This window comes from Paroedura picta, chromosome 5 (genome assembly GCF_049243985.1).
Source record: "Paroedura picta isolate Pp20150507F chromosome 5, Ppicta_v3.0, whole genome shotgun sequence".
NCBI lineage: Eukaryota > Metazoa > Chordata > Lepidosauria > Squamata > Gekkonidae > Paroedura > Paroedura picta.
In genome coordinates this window covers 120,985,980-121,006,716 of record NC_135373.1, presented here as the reverse complement: position 1 = coordinate 121,006,716, position 20,737 = coordinate 120,985,980, and the positions used below count along the sequence as shown (strand labels likewise).

Genomic DNA, 20,737 nt, shown 5'->3' with positions numbered 1-20,737 from the left:
CTTGCTACCTCGAACCGACTCTTTTTCTTCTTCAGTAATCTCAGGGCTCTCTCAGCCCCACATGCCTCACAGGGTGTCTGTTGTAAGGAGAGGAAAGGAAGGTGTTTGGAAGCTGCTTTGAGACTCCTTCGGGTAGAGAAAAGCGGCATCTAAGAACCAACTCTTCTTCTTCTTCAGTGATATCAGGGCTTCTTCTTCATCATCAGGCAACTGGCCCCTCCAGTCCATTGTTCTGTGTCACACAGTGGCCAACACCCAGGTCCAGTGGGTCAAGCTCTAGAAACCCTTCCACAGTTGCCCCCCCCCATACTCCAAGAACACAGAATATTGCTACCTCAGGCGCTGTGCAGTTGAACTCTTGGTGTTCAAGGAAGTGTTGGATTCCAGTAGAGCCTGCGGAATAACCCTACGAAATGCAGGACTTTCCTTTGCCCTCTTGCCAGTTTGGGTAAAGTGGGGGAAATGGCTCCCACAGATCAACAGTGGCTCCTTGAAGTGGTATGAAAGCCAATGTGGGATGGGGTGGTGTCAAACTAATTTACTGCTTGACCGCCGTGACTGCCACTGCCATACCTGTACTCTCTGAATTCGCGTCCAGCAGTACCGTAGAGACTAAGGAGGTTTTTGAGGTATAAGTTTTCAAGAGCTAATGCTCTCTTTGTCAGATACAAGTAGATGCAGGAATCTCCGTTCCAGCTTGTATCTGACGAAGGAAGAGAGTTTTGACTCTCAAAAGCTTCTTCCCCTAAACTCTCAGTCGTCTTTAAAGGGCTGTAGGAGTATTAAGCTAGAAGAATAAGAGTTTTGTTTGTTTGTTTGTTTGTTTGTTTGTTTGTTTGTTTATATACTGCCCTTCTCGGAGGCTCAGTTGCTTTTTCTACCCCACTTATTTTACCCTACTTTTCACTGCCCGAAGGAGCCTCGAAGCAGCTTACATCCACCTTCCCTTTCCTCTCCCCACAACAGATGCCCTGTGAGGGAGGTGGGGCTGAGAGAGCTCAGACAGGACTGCTCTCTGAGAACAGCACCATCAGGGCTGTGACTAGCTACTGTAGATGGAAGCGGCTACCGTCTTGTGCTCCTTCCGTTTAGCATGCTTTTGATAAAGGGAGGTGAAAGATCCCAGCGAGGCTGAAATATTTGTCAAATGGGTGTCAAGAGGAATCGAGGTGGGGCAGTTTGCTGGAGGCCAGATCACTTTCAGCGCGTCCCTTGGTCCTGTTCAGGAGCCTGAAAACCAAGGATTTCCTCGAAGGGTCGAATCCAGATCCGGGGAGAAATTACCGTTCCTCCCTTCCCCGTCTGGAGAAGTCAGTTGCTAATGTGACCAGTTCACTGAGTTTAGAAAGGATGTGAGATGTTGGGTTCAGCCTGTTTTCCATTTTACTTTCACATATTTTGATAATTGTTAAGGGGACAGAGCCTCTTGTGGCGCAGAGTGACAAGCGACAGAAATGCTGTCTGAAAACTCTGCCCATGAGGCTGGGAGTTCGATCCCAGCAGCCGGCTCAAGGTCGACTCAGCCTGGACCCAGCTTGCTGGGGGGTAAACGGTCATGACTGGGGAAGGCACTGGCAAACCACCCTGTATTGAGTCTGCCATGAAAACGCTAGACGGCGTCACCCCAAGGGTCAGACATGACCTGGTGCTTGCACAGGGGATACCTTTACCTTAAGGGGACAGAATAGGATGATCAGGTCTCCCTGGGGGTAAGGTTGCCAGCTCCAGGTTGTGAAAGTCCTGGAGATTTGGAGATGGGGCCCGGGAAGGGGAGGGAACTCAGTGGGGTGTAATACCACAGAGAAGCCTTTCTCAACTTTTTTACTGTTGAGAAACCGCTGAAAGATGCTTCAGGCTTCGAAAACCCCCAGAAGTGGTGCAATCATGCAGAATATGAAGCATAGCTTCATATTCACATGTCCACCCATGGCCCATCGCCTTCCCATCCCCTCCAGGCCTATCATTGGCTATTGGAGGGGGGGGTGCAGGTCAACATGACCATATATGGTCCTATCACCTGATAAATGTTCAACAAATTAAAAGAAATATGAAAAATTAATTAACTCCCATCCAAGCCAGCTTGGTGTAGTGGTTAGGAGTGTGGACTTCAAATCTGGCAAGCCAGGTTTGATTCCCCGTTCCTCCACATGTAGCCAGCTGGGTGACCTTGAGCTCATCACAGCACTGATAAAACTGTTCGAGCAGTAATGTCAGGGCGCTCTCAGCCTCATCCACCTCGCAGGGTGTCTGTTGTGGGGAGAGGAAAGGGAAGGCGACTGTAAGCCGCTTTGAGCCTCCTTCGGGTAAAGAAAAGCGGCATATAAGACCCAACTCTTCTTCTTCAGTAATCTCAGGGCTCTCTCAGCTTCGCCTCCCTCACAGGGTGTCTGTTGTGGGGAGAGGAAAGAGGACTGTAAGCAGCTTTGAGGTTCCTTCAGGTAGAAAAAAGCAGCATAAAAGAACCAAGTCTTCTTCATTCAGGAAACCCCAAGATTTCATGAAGCCCTGGTTGGGAAAGCCTAGGCTAGAGCAATATCCATGCATTATCGTTTTTGAAGACCAACCAAAATAAGCTAGGCGTTCTCTCTGAGGCTGTGATGTGGAGGGGCAGACCTGCTTCCCTTCAGGTGTGCCTCAGTACCTCTACCTGTGCATTTGGAAAGAATGCCCTCTCCTTGGCACTCATCCTTGGAAGTTTTCACTGCTTGGAGAAATGGGGCAGTCGTAACAATATGTCATTTCCTCCTTTAATTGAAAGAGGTAGGTGGACTTCCTGGCTTCACAAAGAGAGTGGAGAATTACTTTGGGGGGAAAAGGAGGCACCAGAGCTCATGCAGGAAGCCCCAGGTTCAATCCCTGGCATTTCTAGGTTAGAATCCTAGAGTTGGAAGGGTCCATACAGGCCATCTAGTCCAGCCCCCTGCTCAACGCAGGATCAGCCCAAAGCATCCTAAAGCATCCAAGAAAAGTGTGTATCCAACCTTGGCTTGAAGACTGCCAGTGAGGGGGAGCTCACCACCTCCTTAGGCAGCCTATTCCACTGCTGAACTACTCTGACTGTGAAATTCTTTCTCCTTATATCTAGCCTATATCGTTGTACTTGTAGTTCAAACCCATTACTGCGTGTCCTCTCCTCTGCAGCCACCGGGAACAGCATCCTGCCCTCCTCCAAGTGACAACCTTTCAAATACTTAAAGAGGGCTATCATGTCCCCTCTCAACCTCCTTTTCTCCAGGCTGAACATTCCCAAGTCCCTCAACCTATCTTCAGAGTGCTTCATAGGTAAAAGGACCAGGCTTTCATGGCCAGAATCAACTGGCTGTTGTAGGTTTTCCAGGCAAGAAAGGAATCTCTCCATGCCAAAGTGTGGAGTGTGTGAACGGTTGCTGGGTATTTTATTTATTACTTGTGTGTGTGTATGTGTGTGTGTGTGTGAATGCATCATATTCCTGTCTTATCTGGGAATCTCCCAGGGGGTTGCAGTGGGATGGACCTGGAAAGTCTTTTTCCTGTGTCTGGGTGGCTCGTTGTGTTTGGGTAGAGTTCATTAGCAAGTCCATTCTGGGGGGAAAACCACTTCCCAGAGGACTTGCTAATGAACTCCACTCAGACAACCCACCACCAGCAGCAGGCTCATTTTGTTTGTGTGCCGTTTTATACCATGATCTAGAAACACTGCTAGAATCGTTCAACAATGGCATTTCCTAGCTCTCCTGCCATAAACATTCTCTTCTGAGGGACTCAACATATAGTGTGGTTGGTTGGCACCTGGGGCTATGTTGGTGCCCTCCTGTGGAGGTTGTGGGCATGGAATGAACTTTTTGTGCATGCTGTTGGGGTGAGCAGTCTGGCTTGAGGGCCCCAGGGCGATTCCTGGTGACAATTTGACTCTTGAAATAGTGGGTAGTCAGTATGGAGAAAGCTGGGGAAAGTACAGAGGAGGGCAACCAGGACGACAAGGTTGGATCACCTTCCCCAGGAGGAAAGGCTGAAGATTCTGGGGCTTTCCATTTTAGGAAAGAGACAACCAAGGGGGGACTTGAGTGAGGTCTGTAAAATAATACACGGGGTGGAGAGAGGTGACCAAGAGAATGTCTTCTCCCTCTCCACAGAGCTCGAGGGCATCCAATGAGGCTTGCACGCAGTAGGCTGAGGACATGCAAAAAGAAATACCTCTGATTCGGGTGTGGAATTTGCTGCCAGAGGATGCAGCAATGGCCACAGGAAGAAGAAGCTTTCAAAGGGGATTAGAGAGATTCTTAGAGGATAAAGCTACCAGTGGCTGCTAGCTATGGTGACGAAGGGGAACTTTTATATTCAGTAGCACTAAATCTGTGTATCTCATAACCAGGAGGAAACATCAGGGGGAGGCCTCAGCCTCTATGCCCTGTTGTTGGCCATCTGGAGGAACTGGTTGACCACTGGGTGAGGCAAGATGCTGGACTAGATGGACCAGTGGTCTGACCCAGCAGGGCTCTTCGGATGTTCTTAGGACACTGGAATAGATGGACCATTGGTCTGATCCAGCAGGGCTCTTTGGATGTTCTTAGGATGCTGGAGCAGATGGACCACTGGCCTGATCCAGCAGGGCTCTTCGGATGTTCTTAGGATGCTGGAGCAGATGGACCCCTCGTCTGATCCAGCAAGATACTTCTTGCATTCTTAAGATGCTGGACTAGATTGACCACTGGCCTGACCCAGAAGGGCTCTTATATTCTTCTGTCTCTTGAAATATCTCTTGTAACAATAATCAGTAATTGAGGAATTACAAGCAGATTCTCTGCAAACCATGCTGTGTAGGTGGAATTTGTGGGATTAATTTTCGGGGCGAGGGTGGTTGTCTGTCCTTGTTCCATCCCATGATTTCCTTATCATCCACTTTCCAAATCAGGACTGTGTGGATGACTTCTTGCCAAGCTGCAAGAGTTAGAACAACAACAGTATTAATTAGGACCTTGAGGCCAGGAACAGTCAACTTGACCAAGCTGGGTCCACCCTGTCAGAAAGGCGCTCGTATAATTGAATTTAAAATAATAATAATAACAACATCCTGCAATTTACAGCCCGTATCAGAGAGTTCAAGGTGCTTCACATACCTTCTTTTCTAAAAAGCTGTGTAATAGAATTCCTCTGATTTCTTTTGTTAAAAAACATCGGCCAAGATATCCCTTTGATTTTGTAAGGAAGTTCCTTGGAATATTTTGAGACTTAATTACCTACATTTTCTACCTGTCCTCTCTGGCCCCTCCCACTAGGGTTGGCTGGTATTGAATTAAACCAGGGGTAGTCAAACTGCAGCCCTCGCTGGCTGGGGCTCATGGGAATTGTATTCCATGGACAATCCAGTATTTCCCCTTTCTGTCTAGTAAATCTGAAAACAATACCAGATGTGTAAATGCGCAGATCAAGTAGGCCTAGAGTCACCATGGCCCAACTGCATAAATATACTCTTTCCTTCATACGTAGCTTTATAAAATGGCACCAACCCCCCCCCCCCTCAGCGTAGCCTACTTCTCAGGGTTCTTGTCAGGATAAAACATAGGACTGGAGCACCTTATCTGTGCTGCTCTTCTCAGCTTGGAAATTCCTCCTGGTGTGGGCCTACCTGCGATCCTCCAGTCTTAACTTTTAGGTAATGGGACAAAGTGGCCCTTTTCATCCCAGTTTTTCAGTAGATGAGGGTTTTCTCAGGGCGGAATTGAGTACTTCGGGCTTTTCGAAGGGGCTGTGGCTGAGTGGCAGAGCAACTGCTTGGCATGCAGAAGGTCCCAGGTTCAATCCCTGGCATTTCCCATTCAAAGGGCCAGGCGGTTGGTGATGGGAAAGACTCTGTCTTGGTCCCTGGAGAGCTGCTACCCTTCTGAATAGACAATACTGACTTTGATGGAATTCAGAGGCCTGATTCGGTTTAAGGCAGCTTCATGAGCGCATGCTCGTTCATAAAGGTCTGGGGCAAATATGTCTCACGTTTCTAGTTTCTAGTTTCTAGTTTTTTGTTTTTGTTTTTAAGTTCAGGTTGTAGGCGATGTGAAAAGCCCTGACATTGGTGACCAAGCAAGATCGCTCATTATAAGGGAACTGTGTGGGGTCATGGCTCTGTGAAAGAGCATCTGGTGAGCATGCAGAAGGTCCCAGGCTCAATCTTCCACCTCATTAGAAGGCAGCAAGTGATGTGAAAGATCGTGAACCAAGTTCTGGGCACCCCAGTTGAAGAGGGGTGTAGACAAACTGGAGTGTGTCCAGAGGAGGGCAACAAAGATGGTGAGAGGCTTGGAGACCAAGTCGTATGAGGAAAGGTTGAGGAAACTTGGTCTGTTTAGCCTGGAGAGGAGACGACTGAGAGGGGATTGGATAACCATCAAGTATTTAAAAGGCTGCCATATAGAGGATGGAGCAGAGTTGTTCTCTCTTGCCCCGGAGGGACAGACCAGAACCAATGGGATGAAATTAATTCGAAAGAAATTCTGTCTAAACAGTTAGTGTGGTTTCTCAGTGGAACAGGCTTCTTCGGGAGGTGGTGGGTTCTCCATCTTTGGAGGTTTTTAAACAGAGGCTGGAGAGCCATCTGACGGAGAGGCTGATTCTGTGAAGGTCCAAGGGGGTGGCAGGTTACCGTGGATGAGCAATAGTGTCGTGAGTCTCTTGCATAGTGCAGGGGGTTGGACTAGATGACCCAGGAGGTCCCTTCCAACTCTAACATTCTATGATTCTAAGTTAACGATTCTTGTTTTTCTGCCGTCGGCTGGCAACATAACCCCAGATGCGTCGGAAGTACAGCTTCTGAAACTCTTAAGTGAGATAATGTGCATTGAGCCGTGTTTGGAACACTAGGAGTACTGTGTGTATACGTAAAGTGTTCTCGTCTGCCAATCTGGCAACAATAGAATAGCTGGCTAGGCATTAAGAAAGGGACGTGAATCGTTTCATTGTTGAGGCAATGGTAAGGTGAAAACAGAGCAACGGGAAATCGGTTCTCAGATTTGCTTCTCTCTTACTCCCCTGTCCTTCCCCCCAAGGTCATCTGTGGCCTCTTTTAGGATTATTTATTGGTTATCTTCATGATGGTATGAGGTGGAACAGGCAACCAGATGGCAATTGTATTTTGGGCACTGTTGTTGTAAAATATGTGTTTGTAGGAAGAATGCCAGGCTACTGGCCCAACGAACAACTCTTTATTGGTGATTTCAGCTACCTGTTGTAGCAAGAGACAGCAAGACTGAGAAACCCTTCAGAACACCCCAATTTATATACACAAAGCAGACTATAGGTCTTTCTACCCGGGCATGCCATTGGCCAGATTAGCATCGATGGGTTTAAATTGATTGGCTAGATCAGCATGGATTGATTTAAACTGATTGGTCAGTTGCATGCCTGCTTGGATCCTGCCTCGGACCTTAAGATCAGTCCTCAGCAAATCCACATCCACAATAGGTGTTACGCGCTTCTTGAACTCAGGTCTCTGCAGCCTACATCTAGCACGCAGTCCGTTGTGGCTCCGTTAGTTATTTGTCACTGAAACAGGATTTTCTCCGTATTTTACTTTGGCGGGAGATGATGATACTTCACATCTGAGCAGAACTGTCGGCTTTTTCTCTCTTGGAGGGACCCAAAATGGCTCACGCCCTTTTCCTCACCTCCATTTTAGCCTCGCAACAACCTTCTGAGGTAGGTTAGGCTCGCAACTTCCCTGACTGAATGGGGATTTCCCCAATTCTCGCTTGACAGGATGGACTCCTAGAGCATGGCTCCAGCACCACGATGTCACTTCCAGGTTTGCCCAGGAAGTGATGTCACAGCTTTGGAGCCTTGTCCATTGACACCATACCAGCTTTCTCTTTTGCTTGTTGTTGAAGAAATAAATATCGGAACAGTTGTCAGTTCCCATTCTTGGAAATCTCCAGTACCTACCTGGAGGTTGGCAGCCCTAGTATGAAGGAAATTGGGCCATGTGGGCTTCCGTTTGCACCCTAGCATTGCTCCCTATTGCTCAGCTATCTCTTCTTGCTTCCTATTAAGTATCGTATCTCATCCCTCCCAACACCCAGTCTGGCACATAGAGCTGTCCAAAGTTCTCCCCGCAAGAAGAATAGCTAGTATCAAAGCGGCTAATAATCGCCTACCCGTCCTCTCCCTACAGCAGGCACCCTGTGAGGTAGGTATGGCTGAGAGCTCTGAGAGAATTGTGACTGGCCCCAGGTCACCCAGCAGGCCTCACGTGTCCCAAAGCAGGTTATGATCACCTTCCCTCCCTCTCCCCACAACAGGCTCTCTGTGAGGTTGGTGAGGCTGAGAGAGTTCTGAGAGAACTGAGACAGGCCCAAGGTCACCCCGCTGACTACATGTGGAGTGGGAGCGGGGAATTAACCCCGGCTCTCCAGATTGGGGGCTGCTGCTCTTCCCCACAGAATAGAGCTGGCTCTTTGATGCAGCCTTCACCGTGGGTGAGCCGAGATGAGGCAGAGTTGTGTCATGAGACGGATTGCTCAGCTGGTACATCAGTTCATGTGAGAGCGTGGCTGGTGTGGCTGGCCTTGCCATCCAGTGTGGTGCGATGGTTAGGGTGTTGGTCTGAGATCAGGGAGGGCCAGGCTCAAGTCCCTGTTAGTCAGTGAAGCTTGGTCATAGAATCATAGAGGCCATGCAGGCCATCTTGTCCGACCCCCTGCTCAGTGCAGGACCAGCATCCATGAGGTGTGTCCAGCCACTGCTTAAAGACCACCAGTGGTCCAGAAAACTCAGGGAAGGGCCCAGATATTAGTTACCCTGGCCCTGCCCAGAGACCTGGCGGGAGAGCTCCGTTTTACGGGCCCTGAAGAAGTGGGAGAGTTCTGTCAGGGCCATCAGCTCTACTGGGAGATTTCTGTCAGGGCCATCAGCTCTACTGGGAGCTCATTCCACCAGATTGGGGTCAGGACCAAATGGGCCGAGGCCAGGCGTATCTCCCTTGGACCAGGGACCTCCAACACATTAGCCCCCACCAAGCAAAAGGCCTGGCGAGAGGCATAAAGAGATAGGCGTTTCCACAGGTATGTGGAGCCCAGATCAGGGATGGCCTTCAAGGTGAATACCAGAACCTTGATCTTGATCCAGGCTTCAAGAGGCAACCAACGCACCTGCCTCGGCACCAGCTGGATATGCCCCCCCCCCCCCAAGTGTTCCAGTGAGGACCCTGCAGCCACATTTTGCACCAGCTGCAATTTCAGGTTAGGGGCAAGGACAGGCCCGCAGAGAGCGAGTTACAGAAATCCAGTCTGGAGGTGATTGTCGCATGGATGGCTGGGGCCAAGCAGTCCAAGGGCAGGTAGAGGGCAAGTAGCCTCACTTGGCGCAGATGGAAGAATGCCTTGCGGGCTACTCCTGTGGCCTGGGCCTCCGTTGAAAGCGAGGCCCTCAAGATCACACCCAGGTTCCTGGTCGAGGGTTAAAAGCGGCAGAACAGTCTGGAGAGCTGGGTTTAATTCTCCCCTGCTCCACATGGAACCAACTGGGTGACCTTGGGCCAGCTAAAGTTCTGTCAGAGCTCTTTCAGCCCCACCTGCCCCTGTTGTGGGGAGAGGAAGGGAAGGTGACTGTAAGCCCCTTTGAGACACTTGAGATCTGCTGGGTCACCCTCACAGCCCTTCATGTGATTTTTGTTGTTGTTATTCTGCAATAAAATCAGGAAGACAAGAATGTGACCTAGAGGCATCTAGGCCAGTGGTTCTTAACCTTCCTAATGCCATGACCCTTTTATACAGTTCCATGACCCTTTAATACATTACATATTGTACAAACTCTTAGTTGTGTTGTTACTACACAGTGGTTTTTTTTCTTCCTTTGTGTACAGCTGCAAGTGATTTGGTATTTTGGGCTCTGGCCACCTGGAAGTTGGCAACCACAACTGCCTCTCCCACAGGGCCAGATACCTGGTGGTCAGGTGGATGCCCTTGGAGCACCTGCGAGGCCTGGGTGCAGGATACTTGTTGCAAGCCCGGGCACTGCTGGTGCACATGCAGAGTGGGGTTACCTCCTTTCATGCCTCCCATGCGCACACTCCCAGAAAAGAGTTTTGATACTCCAGTGTAAGGAAAGCGGAAGCAAGCAGGTACCAGATGGATGGTGCCCCAGCAGAGCTCAAGAACACCTTCCAAAAACACTTTAATCCAGCCCTGGAGCACCCCAGACAAGCGCCCGAGGGCATGGCATGCTGAGGCATGGCCCAGAGATCGAGGAGAGGCCATTGAATACTTCTGACAGCTGTCACACGAAGCAAAAAAAAATAGTTCCTCCAACGCCTGCTCCTCCTAGAAAGAATAGCTCCCAGAGGACAATTAAGGGTTCACTTCCCTTGAAAATAAAAAGAGATGGAGGAGGTGGAGGTGACTCTGAGTTTACCCCACATTAAAATCCCAGCTGGGGTCGTCCTGAGTTTTGTTTATATCTTCCCACCAAAGTGGGTGTCGCTGTGATATTCTCCTGCATCAAAAAAAGGGGGCGGGAAGGGAGTAGAGAGCCAGTTTGGTGTGGTGGTTAGGAGTGCGGACTTCTAATATGACAAGCCAGGGTTCGATTCTGCGCTCCCCCACATGCAGCCAGCTGGGTGACCTTGGGCTCATCACAACACTGATAAAGCTGTTCTGACCGAGCAGGAATATCAGGGCTCTCCCAGCCTCACCCACCCCACAGCGTGTTTGTTGTGGGGAGAGGAAAGGGAAGGCGAATGTAAGCCACTTTGAGCCTCCTTTGGGTAGAAAAAAGTGGCATATAAGAACCAACTCTTCTTCTTCTTCTTCTTCTTCTTCTTCTTCTTCTTCTTCTTCTTCTTCTATTATGGCCCTTGAAAGATTAAATGTTTCCCTTGTCAGTATCCTGCCTTTCTCACCACTGGGGACCCACCATCCTCCTCCAGTCCACCACTAAATCCTGCGAAGTTAATTAGGCAGTAAGTCTATAGAATCACACAGTTGGAAGGGTCTCTAGAGGCCATCTAGTCCAACCACACTCCCAATGTGCCTCTGAGTGGGGAGGTTGCTCTCAGACGCCATGATCTGTCCCCACTGATAGAATTCTCCTCCACAAAAAGTTCCACGTTGCCTGTAGGTTGCAACTGGATGGCGTTTTCCACCTGCCTGCCCCTGTTTCCTCATTCTTCTCTAGAAATACTGGTGCAGAATGCTTATTTCATTTTGTCTTAACAATCAGAAACATGGGAAACCCTGGGGAGGGGGGGAGGCACATTGAACCAAATGCCTTAACGTAGAGCTGCGATTATTTTTTAGAATCATGTTTCTCCAGATATCTACTTGGGAGTAAGCCCCATGGGATGTACCTTTCGTGACACTTAAATGGGGTTTGGGCTTCAAGAAATAACTCAGTTTCCATAAAGAAAGCAGGTGGCTTGTTTGCTATGAGGCGGGGGAGAGCTCTAAGGTTACATTCATAGGGCAGAGCACAATTGACTTAATAGTTACTCGTTCTTCCTTGGGAAATGTGGTTTAGCGAGAGCTGACGGAGATCTTTTTACAGAATTCTTGGCGCTGTTGCCGTACTACAATTCCCAGTCTCCTTTGGGAAAGGGGGTCTACTGTTGAACCAGCAATCTGAGAGGGAAACCGGTCATTTGCAAGGATAAAGTGGTCATAACTCCCCTCTCCCTCCCCCTGTCCGTAGTATACCTTGCTTTGTTCTGTTGGTAAAGTACTGGGATTACTATGGTTTACGGAGTCCACATCTACATAATTCTGATATTCTTCCCATGTACCACTCCCAAGTTTTTAAGTGCCGTGACCTCTGACATTGGGGAAACTCTTCTATCACGCATTCATAGAATCATAGAGTTGGAAGGGAACTCCAAAGGTCCAAATCTAATCCAAACCCCTGCAGAGAGCCAGGTTGGTGTAGTGGTTACCTTTGTGGATGTTATTAGTTACCTTTTGGATGAGGCACAGCTCCAGACTGACAGTGCTTCAAGGTTCAAGAGAGTAAACTTTACTAAGAAAGATTATACATAAATATATTTCCCCATGTGGTCAATCAGAAGGCCATTTTTTTTTCTCAGAGTGCTGTCTCATCTCCCTTCTGTTTTCAAAATACAATGATTTTGAATAGCCTCCGGAGTTAAACTTCACAATGGAGAGCTGGTCATAACTTGTTTCTGCCTTTCGATTTTTGCGGTGCAAAATAAAAACATAAGTAGAATCCTGCTGGGTCAGACCAGGGGTCCATCTGGTCCAGCCTCCTGTGTCACACATGGGCCAACCAGTTCCTCTGGAGGGCCAACAACAGGGCAGAGAGGCCAAGGCCTTCATAAGAACCCAAAAAGAGCCCTGCTAGATCAGACCAATAGTCTATATCAGGGGTAGTCAAACTGCGGCCCTCCAGATGTCCATGGACTCCAATTCCCAGGAGCCCCTGCCAGCATTCGCTGGCAGGGGCTCCTGGGAATTGGAGTCCATGGACATCTGGAGGGCCGCAGTTTGACTACCCCTGGTCTATATAGTCTAGAATCCTATCTCACATAGTGGCTAGCCAGTTCCTCTGGAGGGCCAACAACAGGGCAGAGAGGCCAAGGCCTTTCCCTGATGTTGTCTCCTGGCACTGGGATTTAGAGGTTGACTGCCTTTGAACATGGAGGTTCCCTTCAGTCACCAAGGCCAGTAGCCAATGATAGCCCTCTTCTCCGTGAATCTATTATTGTGGCCATCACAACATCTTCTGGCAGCGGATTTCACATTTTAATCCCTCTCCGTGTAAAGAAGTAGTTCCCATGTGCTTCTGAGAACCAACACACAGGGAGAATGTCCTCCCATCACACTGGTTTCTTGTAGACTATGTTTGCAGAAACCTCCATTTGCCTTCTGGCCTCCTTGGGCTCACACCCTGCTGTGAGAAAGCTTAATTTTTAATGCGATGGAAGGTCGAGGGGAGAGTTTCTGCTGGCCTGCTGTTCGGTCTCCGAAGGGATGCCCTGAAATGCCAACCAGGGCTGGTTATCAAGACGACCTTGTTGGCACCTTGCCTGGGAAACACATCATTAAAGGGCTATTTTCGCATTGCTGGATTTCCTCCCAATTTCAGAAATGCGAATGATGGTTGTAAAGTAGGGAATGGCAGGGAGCATGACGTAGAGAAGGCACTCTCTCAATGAGTAGTGTGGAAGGGAGGTGTGAAAACCTTTGCACTGCTGAAGGTCACCTGAGAGGCGAAACCTTGAGAGGCTTGTGCTGTGCAGGTTGCCCCAGAGCTCTCTGGGAGTTATGACTTGCAAAGAGATATCTGCCTTGCAGAACTGCTCTTTGGCCGAACGACAATTCCTGGGTTCCTGGCTCTCAGCTTGTGCTGGAACGTCTCTTGCCAAGAAGGCCAGGCCTCAGTTCACCACACCATAGAAGACTTTCACAACTCTTCAAATGGCTGACTGAGGCAGGAGACCCACCTTGGAGCGTTTGTTGAGAGTGAGATTTGGAACTCTGCATTGGGCCTCTGAGGTTCTTGGGAGAACGCTGGAAGGAAAAATGGGACAGACTGTTCTGTCTGCGAACAGGGATGCCGCTTAACCAGTTCCAGCAGGAGGGTTACCGCTGATACTCCCCCACTGTTGCTGGAATGAGCGATGGTTGCAATGGGGAGGGGGAAATGGCATCATGAGATGCCATGACATCATTTCCTGCAGAAAAACAGAAGGTGTGTACAAGGAAATGCCCGTCTATACTCGGGTATAAACCAACCCAAATATAACCCGAGGCACCTAATTTTGCCACAAAAAACTGGGAAAACTTACTGGCTCGAGTATAAGCCTAGGGCGGGAAATGCAGCAGCTACTGGTAAATTTCAAAAACAAAAATAGATACCAATAACATTATATTAATTGAGGCTTAAGTAGGTTAAATGTTTTTGAATATGTACTTCAAAGAAAAACAGTAAACTAACTCTGTAAGCGGAAAAGAGGGTCAATTTTTACTCACTCGAGTATAAGCCGAGCGGGAATTTCTCAGCATTAAAAATGTGCTGAAAAAGTTAGCTTATACTCGAGTATATATGGTACTTTAAAATAGCACAGTAACACATTGCTCCGACACTCTAGGAATCCTCTCAGTCTCTGTGGATTGACCATGAGGATCCTGGGGATTCCTGGAATGTTACTGCAATGCAGTGAAGTCACTTCCATTTTTGTGCCGGAAATGATGTCACAAGAGCTTCTGTCTTAATTATTGAAGAGTTAATCTATGCATGGCCTCACTCCCATGTTTGCGGTCGTTTCTGATTCTGGTAGCAGCTATTTTGTGCTTGGCTCCGCCTCCTGTGGCCGCCATTTTGTGCTTGGCTCCACCTCTTTCAGCAGCCATTTTGTAGTGGTTCCCACTGCCTCATCTCAGAATGTCTAAGATGTCCTCCGGCTTTAAAAGGTTGGGGGCCCTGTGAATGAGAGGGAGAGGTGGAAAGGATTCGGACTGGTACAAATCTCTAGGTTCTAACTGACTTTGAGCAGGTCCCAAGGAAGCTTTGTCCTGAAATCGCTCCTTAATTTCATTTCAGAGTGGGTGAGATGCCCAAGGGCTGTGTGTGAGTAATTGGAGCCACTTTGCACAACGCGAGATTCCCTGCGGAAGGAGCCCCGTCTCCTGGGTGGGATGCCGAGGAACATGATGTCGGATTTCTCTGGAACGGTGTGCGAACTTCCTCCGAAGTGTCAATTTGGGAACTTTGGGAAGAGCGGCAGCCAGCTGGAGAACGGAAAGGGCCGACCGAGGCGCAGAAGTTCTGCTTTGGTAAGAGCTGGACTTTACTGATGTCAACGCGATCTTCCCTGCTTTGCTTTTTGTTCCCAGCGTCGCAGGTTGAATTACTGGCTGAATAAAGAAGCCATTGTGAGCGACTAGCTTTATCTGTGAAGGGCAACAGCTACCCTCCCGAGCAGCTTGCTGCTAGGGTTACTAACCCTGGTTGTTAAACTCTTGGAGGGCAAGCTTTGGGCAGGGGAGTTACCTCTCAGGGGCATGCCTAGTCTACTTGGCGCCCAGGGGGCAAACAGGTGGGCGGGGCTTGGGGATGCAGGGATGCAGGCCAAGTGCAGGCAGGCGGTCCTCCTACCCTATATGAAGAAGAGAAGAAGAGTTGGTTCTTATATGCCGCTTTTCCCTACCCGAAGGAGGCTCAAAGCAGCTTACAGTCGCCTTCCCATTCCTCTCCCCACAACAGACACCCTGTGAGGGAGGTGAGGCTGAGAGAGCCCTGATATTACTGCTCAGTCAGAACAGTTTTATCAGTGCCGTGGTGAGCCCAAGGTCACCCAGCTGGCTGCATGTGGGGGAGTGCAGAATCGAACCTGGCATGCCAGATTAGAAGTCCGTACTCCTAACCACTACACCAAACTGGCTCTCCCACATATCCTATATGTCTCCGCCACTGGCCTGCCTGGATCCTCTGCCGGCCCGCCCTACATGTCTTCTTCACCAGCCCAACCACCCCATGCATCTCTACTATCCACCCCACACGTCTCTACCTGTGCATCTTACACTGGCATGTCAGTCCTGCCATTGTAAGCCGCTTTGAGGCTCCTTTCGGTAGGGAAAAGCAGGGTACAAAACAACAGCTCATCTTCTTCCTCATGGTATCGACGGGCTGCTCCCTTCTGCTTGCGTCTGCTTCCAGTTGGGAAATGTAAATCGTCCGTGAATCTTTTGCTCTTTGGCCCCACTAAAATCATTTAAAACTCAAGTGCTTTCAGGATAGTCCTGAACTAGTTAAACGGAAAAAGAGCTGCCATTTGAGAGCGGCCTGTATTTATGGTGTGGATTGCAGGCCTCTTTCCAGATGCAACAGAACAATAAGACGGTGATTACAATAAACTCTTTAATCAGCTTTTCGGCTGTTATAAAGAGCTGCTTAAAAAAAAAAAAAGGGCTCTCTACAAGAGAAATCTCGCCTTTCTTCCCTAGTGCTAAAAAAGGCTGGCTTGTTTGAATGTTTGGATGAACACAAACAATGACAGCCGGACAGGTGTGAAAACACCACTTAAGCACAAATCTAAAGGGGTTTGTGAGGCAGAATTCTTGGGTTGGATTCACCTCACTGATACATATTTAGGGTTGAGTGTCCTGGGCTGAATTTACCTCACTGATGTGTGTTGAGGGTCAAACGCCTCTTTCCAAATCATAAATAAAAAGTGATTTGTGAGGCAGAATTCCTGGGTTGAATTTACCTCACCAATACGTACTGAGGATTGAATACCCTGGGTTGAATTTACCTCAGCGATATGCATTGAGGGTCAAACGCCTCTTTCCAAAACATAAATCAAAAGGGATTTGTGAGGCAGAATTCCTGGGTTGAATTTACCTCACCAATACATGATGATGATTGAATGCCCTGGGCTGAATTTACCTCAGCGATATGCATTGAGGGTCAAACGCCTTTTTCCAAAACATAAATAAAAAGGGATTTGTGAGGCAGAATTCCTGGGTTGAATTTACCTCACCAATACATGATGATGATTGAATGCCCTGGGTTGTATTTACCTCAGCGATATGCATTGAGGGTCAAAGGCCTTTTTCCAAAACATAAATCAAATGTGATTTGTGAGGCAGAATTCCTGGGTTGAATTTACCTCACCAATACATACTGAGGATTGAATGCCCTGGGTTGAATTTACCTCAGCGAAATGCATTGAGGGTCAAGCGCCTCTTTCCAAAACATAAATCAAAAGAGATTTGGGAAGCAGAATTTCTGGGTTGAATTTACCTCACCAATACATGATGAGGATTGAATGCCCTGGGTTGAATTTACCTCAGCGATATGCATTGAGGGTCAAACGCCTCTTTCCAAAACCTAAATCAAAAAGGATTCATGAGACAGAATTTCCTGGGCTGAATTCATTTCACCGATATGTGTTGAGGGTCCAATGTCCTGGGCTGAATCTACCTCACTCGTATGTGTTGACTGTAAAATTTCCTTAGTTGAATTTACGTCACCGATATGTGTTGAGGCTAAAATGTCCTCCCACTCTTCTGGCAGTTTTGCCCTCTATAAAACAGCTTTAACAACATGCAATTAAAGTCTCAGTGAGATGCTGGAAACCACAATGGAGCTGTCCCAGAGACACTCGAGCACTTTTGAGTTTTTTGGGCTCCAGGCAGCTGCTGATGAAACGCTGTCGGCGGCTGAGGTGAAGAAGGCTGTTCTTCCAGTTCCCTAATCCTGTAATCATGCTGCCGTTCCAGTTGTGGTTCCTGTAAGCTCTGAGAAGCTTTGCATGAAACAGGGTTGAAGTGAGGGGGAATGACATAACTTGCGCACTTAATGTTGCAACCATGGAATGTGGTGGTGTAAAGTCTGGGTCGAATTGGGAGACACTTCCGGAGCTAAGTTGCCTCGTCTGGAATTGTGCCTGAAAGCGTGTGAAAAGTGACCTTCGCTAGAAAGACTGGCACATTTGTCTGTCGAGTGGCCATTCTGACTGTGCTGTTAGGAGCTTTTTCAAAATCTGCAACTGATGCATCACTGTAATGATTTATGTGCTAGTTCTCCTGAATTTCCAGCTTAAAAAAAATATATCTCCAGGGAACCCTGGGGTCACACAAAAGCTCCCCATTGGTTATGCGGTCGTTCCCTGAATTTATAGCTTTAAAAAAACAAAGCGTCTAGCCCCTTTCATTGTGGAGGTGTAAAGGGAAATGTGTATCTGCAACAAAGGAGGGCTAGAATTTAAAAAAAAAAAAAACACCTGAGAATACCTAGATTAAAATTCATGTCTATTAGCATCTGGAAGAACAACAAAACCATCTTGGGCAAGTTCCCCATGAGTCAGACACCCATGGTATGAAGCAAAGATATTGGTATCTGACAGAGCAAGTTTTGACGCATGGGGGTTGGTTCCCGAGAGAGTTTTGTTGGTCTTCAGGGCACTACAGGACTTGAATTTTGTTCTGCCTCTACGGCAGCCCACCAGAAACTAGTAAATACATTGTTATAAGGCTGTGGCAACATGCCAACTAAAGAAAACATAACTAAAATAGGGTGGTGGGGGTTATGGCCACCATGGGGAACTGGTTCTAATATTCCAAACCAGTTGTGCCTTCTGTGATGATATTTCGATTCCTGTATCCCTGCATGTGAGGAATTGGACACTGACCAAGTCCAGGCTGTACAGAAGGGGAAGGGTGTCCACAAGGGATGCCCATGGACCTGTCTGGTCGGTGCTGAGTTGCAGCTTGCCAGGATGTCAGAGCAGAACTGTAAACATCTCGCTTTCCCATTGACTCTCCAGAGGTTTTGCAGACACAGCTGTGGCTGTTCAAAAGGGCCCATCTCTGTTTGAGTGTTTTGTTTTGTTTTTTGTACTCTGAGCTGAGGTTTTGACCCGAAGGCTCAATTTGGTAGGGCATCATTTGACAGAGCCCCAGAGCTAACTGGGGTGCAGCTAGAAGGGGTGGGGGTGCCTTTGTCTTGCAACCCCCAGGAGACTATGGGAAGGCCCCGTGCTCTTTGTAAAGATTAATGACAGTGGAAATGGTTTTAGAATGTCAGGCGTCTCTTACTGTTGCCCACCCAGCTTATAAACTTCTTCCCATTTATGAAATCACCTGCAGGGTCATTTCCGATGCGAAGATATTCTTTTTCCTGCCCAGTTTTCTTTTTAAAAAGTCATTCTTACCTCAGTGGTGCAAGCCTAACATTATGAAGATGGATGGCATTCACCAGAGATACAAAGCTTCTCCGACTCAGTTTTCAACCCCATTTACTCCGCGGAAGCTCTCTATGTGACCTTGGACAACTCACCGTTCTCCCAGAGCTCTCTCAGCCTCACCCGACCTCACAGGGTTGTTGTACTGAACGGATGAAGGCAAAGAGAAGGTGGAAGGCGTTTGGGTCCCCACGGGGGGGATAGAAATAAAGTAAATCAATAAACTCAGAATATTCAGATTCAGATTACCCTTGTTGGCGTAACAACTCAGAATATTATTAAAGAATATTAATCTATTAAAGAATATTATTAAATAAAGGGAATTGGATATATATGTTTTTTGCAAATGTGAATGTTCTTAGCTGAATTCAAATTAGAAAGACACTAGGTGCCTCTTTCCCCAGGAATCTGTACCAGGCGCATTGTTGAATCCTAAACATGCTAGCATCACCCAGACATAATGACAAATGGCTGCTTGTCGCTCAACAAATGTGCCACACAGACCCCAGGGCTTAGTGCTCTCCTCCCTTTGTGCCCGTCGAGTTAATGAAAGATGCCTGCATTTGTGGTTCATTTTAATTTGCTGCTTCCTCTGCCTGGGTGCGTTCCCTGCAAACTGGGATTCCAAAACTGGGTTTAATTCTAGGGAAGAGCACGGCGCACAGTTTGGAAGCAACTAATTGGCCACTTCCTGGAGCCAAGTGAACAATTATTTGGGGGGGGGGGGAGGAGAAGCAGTCACAGGGGTGCCACCACCCCTGGTTGAGGAGGGCCTGCACATCTCCTGGAATGACCGCCTGGCCCGGGGTGAGAATTCTGTCTTACAAGCTCTGCAGAACTCGGCAAGCTCCTGCGGGGCTTTGATCTCTCTTTGGGAGCCTCATTCCATCAGGAGGATGGCCCTGGATCTGCTTGAGGCCACGTAGATTTCTTTTGGGCCAGGGATCCTTCGGTGTTGCTAGATCTGAGAGCTCTCTGGGGAGCATGTTCAGAAAGGTGGCCCCTCGGATATGCAGGGCCCAGACCCCGAAGGCCCTGAATTGAACCAGATCCAGAATTCCACTGGAATCCCTGGCATCTCTCATTAAAGGGATCTGGTGGACGTGGATGTGATAAACTTTTACATAAAAGTCAGGGCTCTGGAGAGCCATCTTTGGTGGACAGGACTGACCTAGATGGCCCGAGGGCCTTGATGTCCACTTCGTCTATGTGAGATTCACGGTCAGTCTAGACTGGAATTGAGTGGAATGGACCCCTAGGGGTGGAATGGGCCTTATGGGATGTCTAGACCAGGGGTGGCCAAACTGTGTCTCTCCAAATGTCCCTGCTGGCAGAGGCTCATGGGAATTGTAGTCCATGGACATCTGGAGAGCCGAAATTCTGCCACCCCTGGTCTAGACATCCCATAAGGCCCCTTCTATCTTTAGACCTCAATTCCGCGCTTTCAAAGTTGTTTTTTTTCCTGTACGGAATAGGAAAATCTGCTTCCAAAGTGCATTATCCCTTCTGTGCGGAATCGGGATTCTGACGGAGCGCGTCCTGGTATCATCACCGTGACATGGACCCTGATTTTTGAAATCCAAAGATGCTATGGCAGGACCAGGTGGTGAAATTCTCTGAAAAAGGGGATGAAGACTCCTGGCAGTGGGGCCCACAGGTTGGGGGGAAGTTCGAGGGACTAGGAGCCTAGCTCACAAAAACACATTCCTTCCTTAACGTTTACAGGTTTTTGAAACAGGCTAGGAGGGCTCAGTTATCAGGAGGCACAAGCTGTCTAGCGATCCACCTGCGTGTTTTGGTGCCTTATATTACCCCTGTGTACACACTGAAAGTTGGTTTACCTTTCCAGTTCTTAGGACGATTCCCCGTGCTCCAGAGGCATTTTTAAAAACCTTCCATTATGTCCCCAGAACAATGTTTACCAAGTCAGTTTTAACTCTTCTCTCTGGAAAGGCAGCGGTCCGAAACCTGTCGCCTGGCACCAGAAACAATTTGGGGGGGGGGGGGGCTTGTGGAACAGGCTCCAATCTTGTTTTCCATCCGTAAATATGATGAGATTGGGCTAGCATGGGCTATCCA

The 20,737-nt window shown here is 48.3% G+C and overlaps 1 protein-coding gene across 2 annotated transcripts in view; it reads left to right on the top strand.

The window, feature by feature from the left end:
- Positions 1-20,737, top strand: part of PROSER2 (proline and serine rich 2) — a 53,040-nt gene that overhangs the window by 23,921 nt on the left and 8,382 nt on the right. For both annotated transcript variants that reach the window (XM_077340253.1, XM_077340252.1), the window contains exon 2: positions 14,515-14,747. In XM_077340253.1, coding sequence (XP_077196368.1) covers positions 14,610-14,747 — 138 coding nt within the window. In that variant the 5' untranslated portion in view covers positions 14,515-14,609. The remainder of the gene's footprint in view (positions 1-14,514; positions 14,748-20,737) is intronic.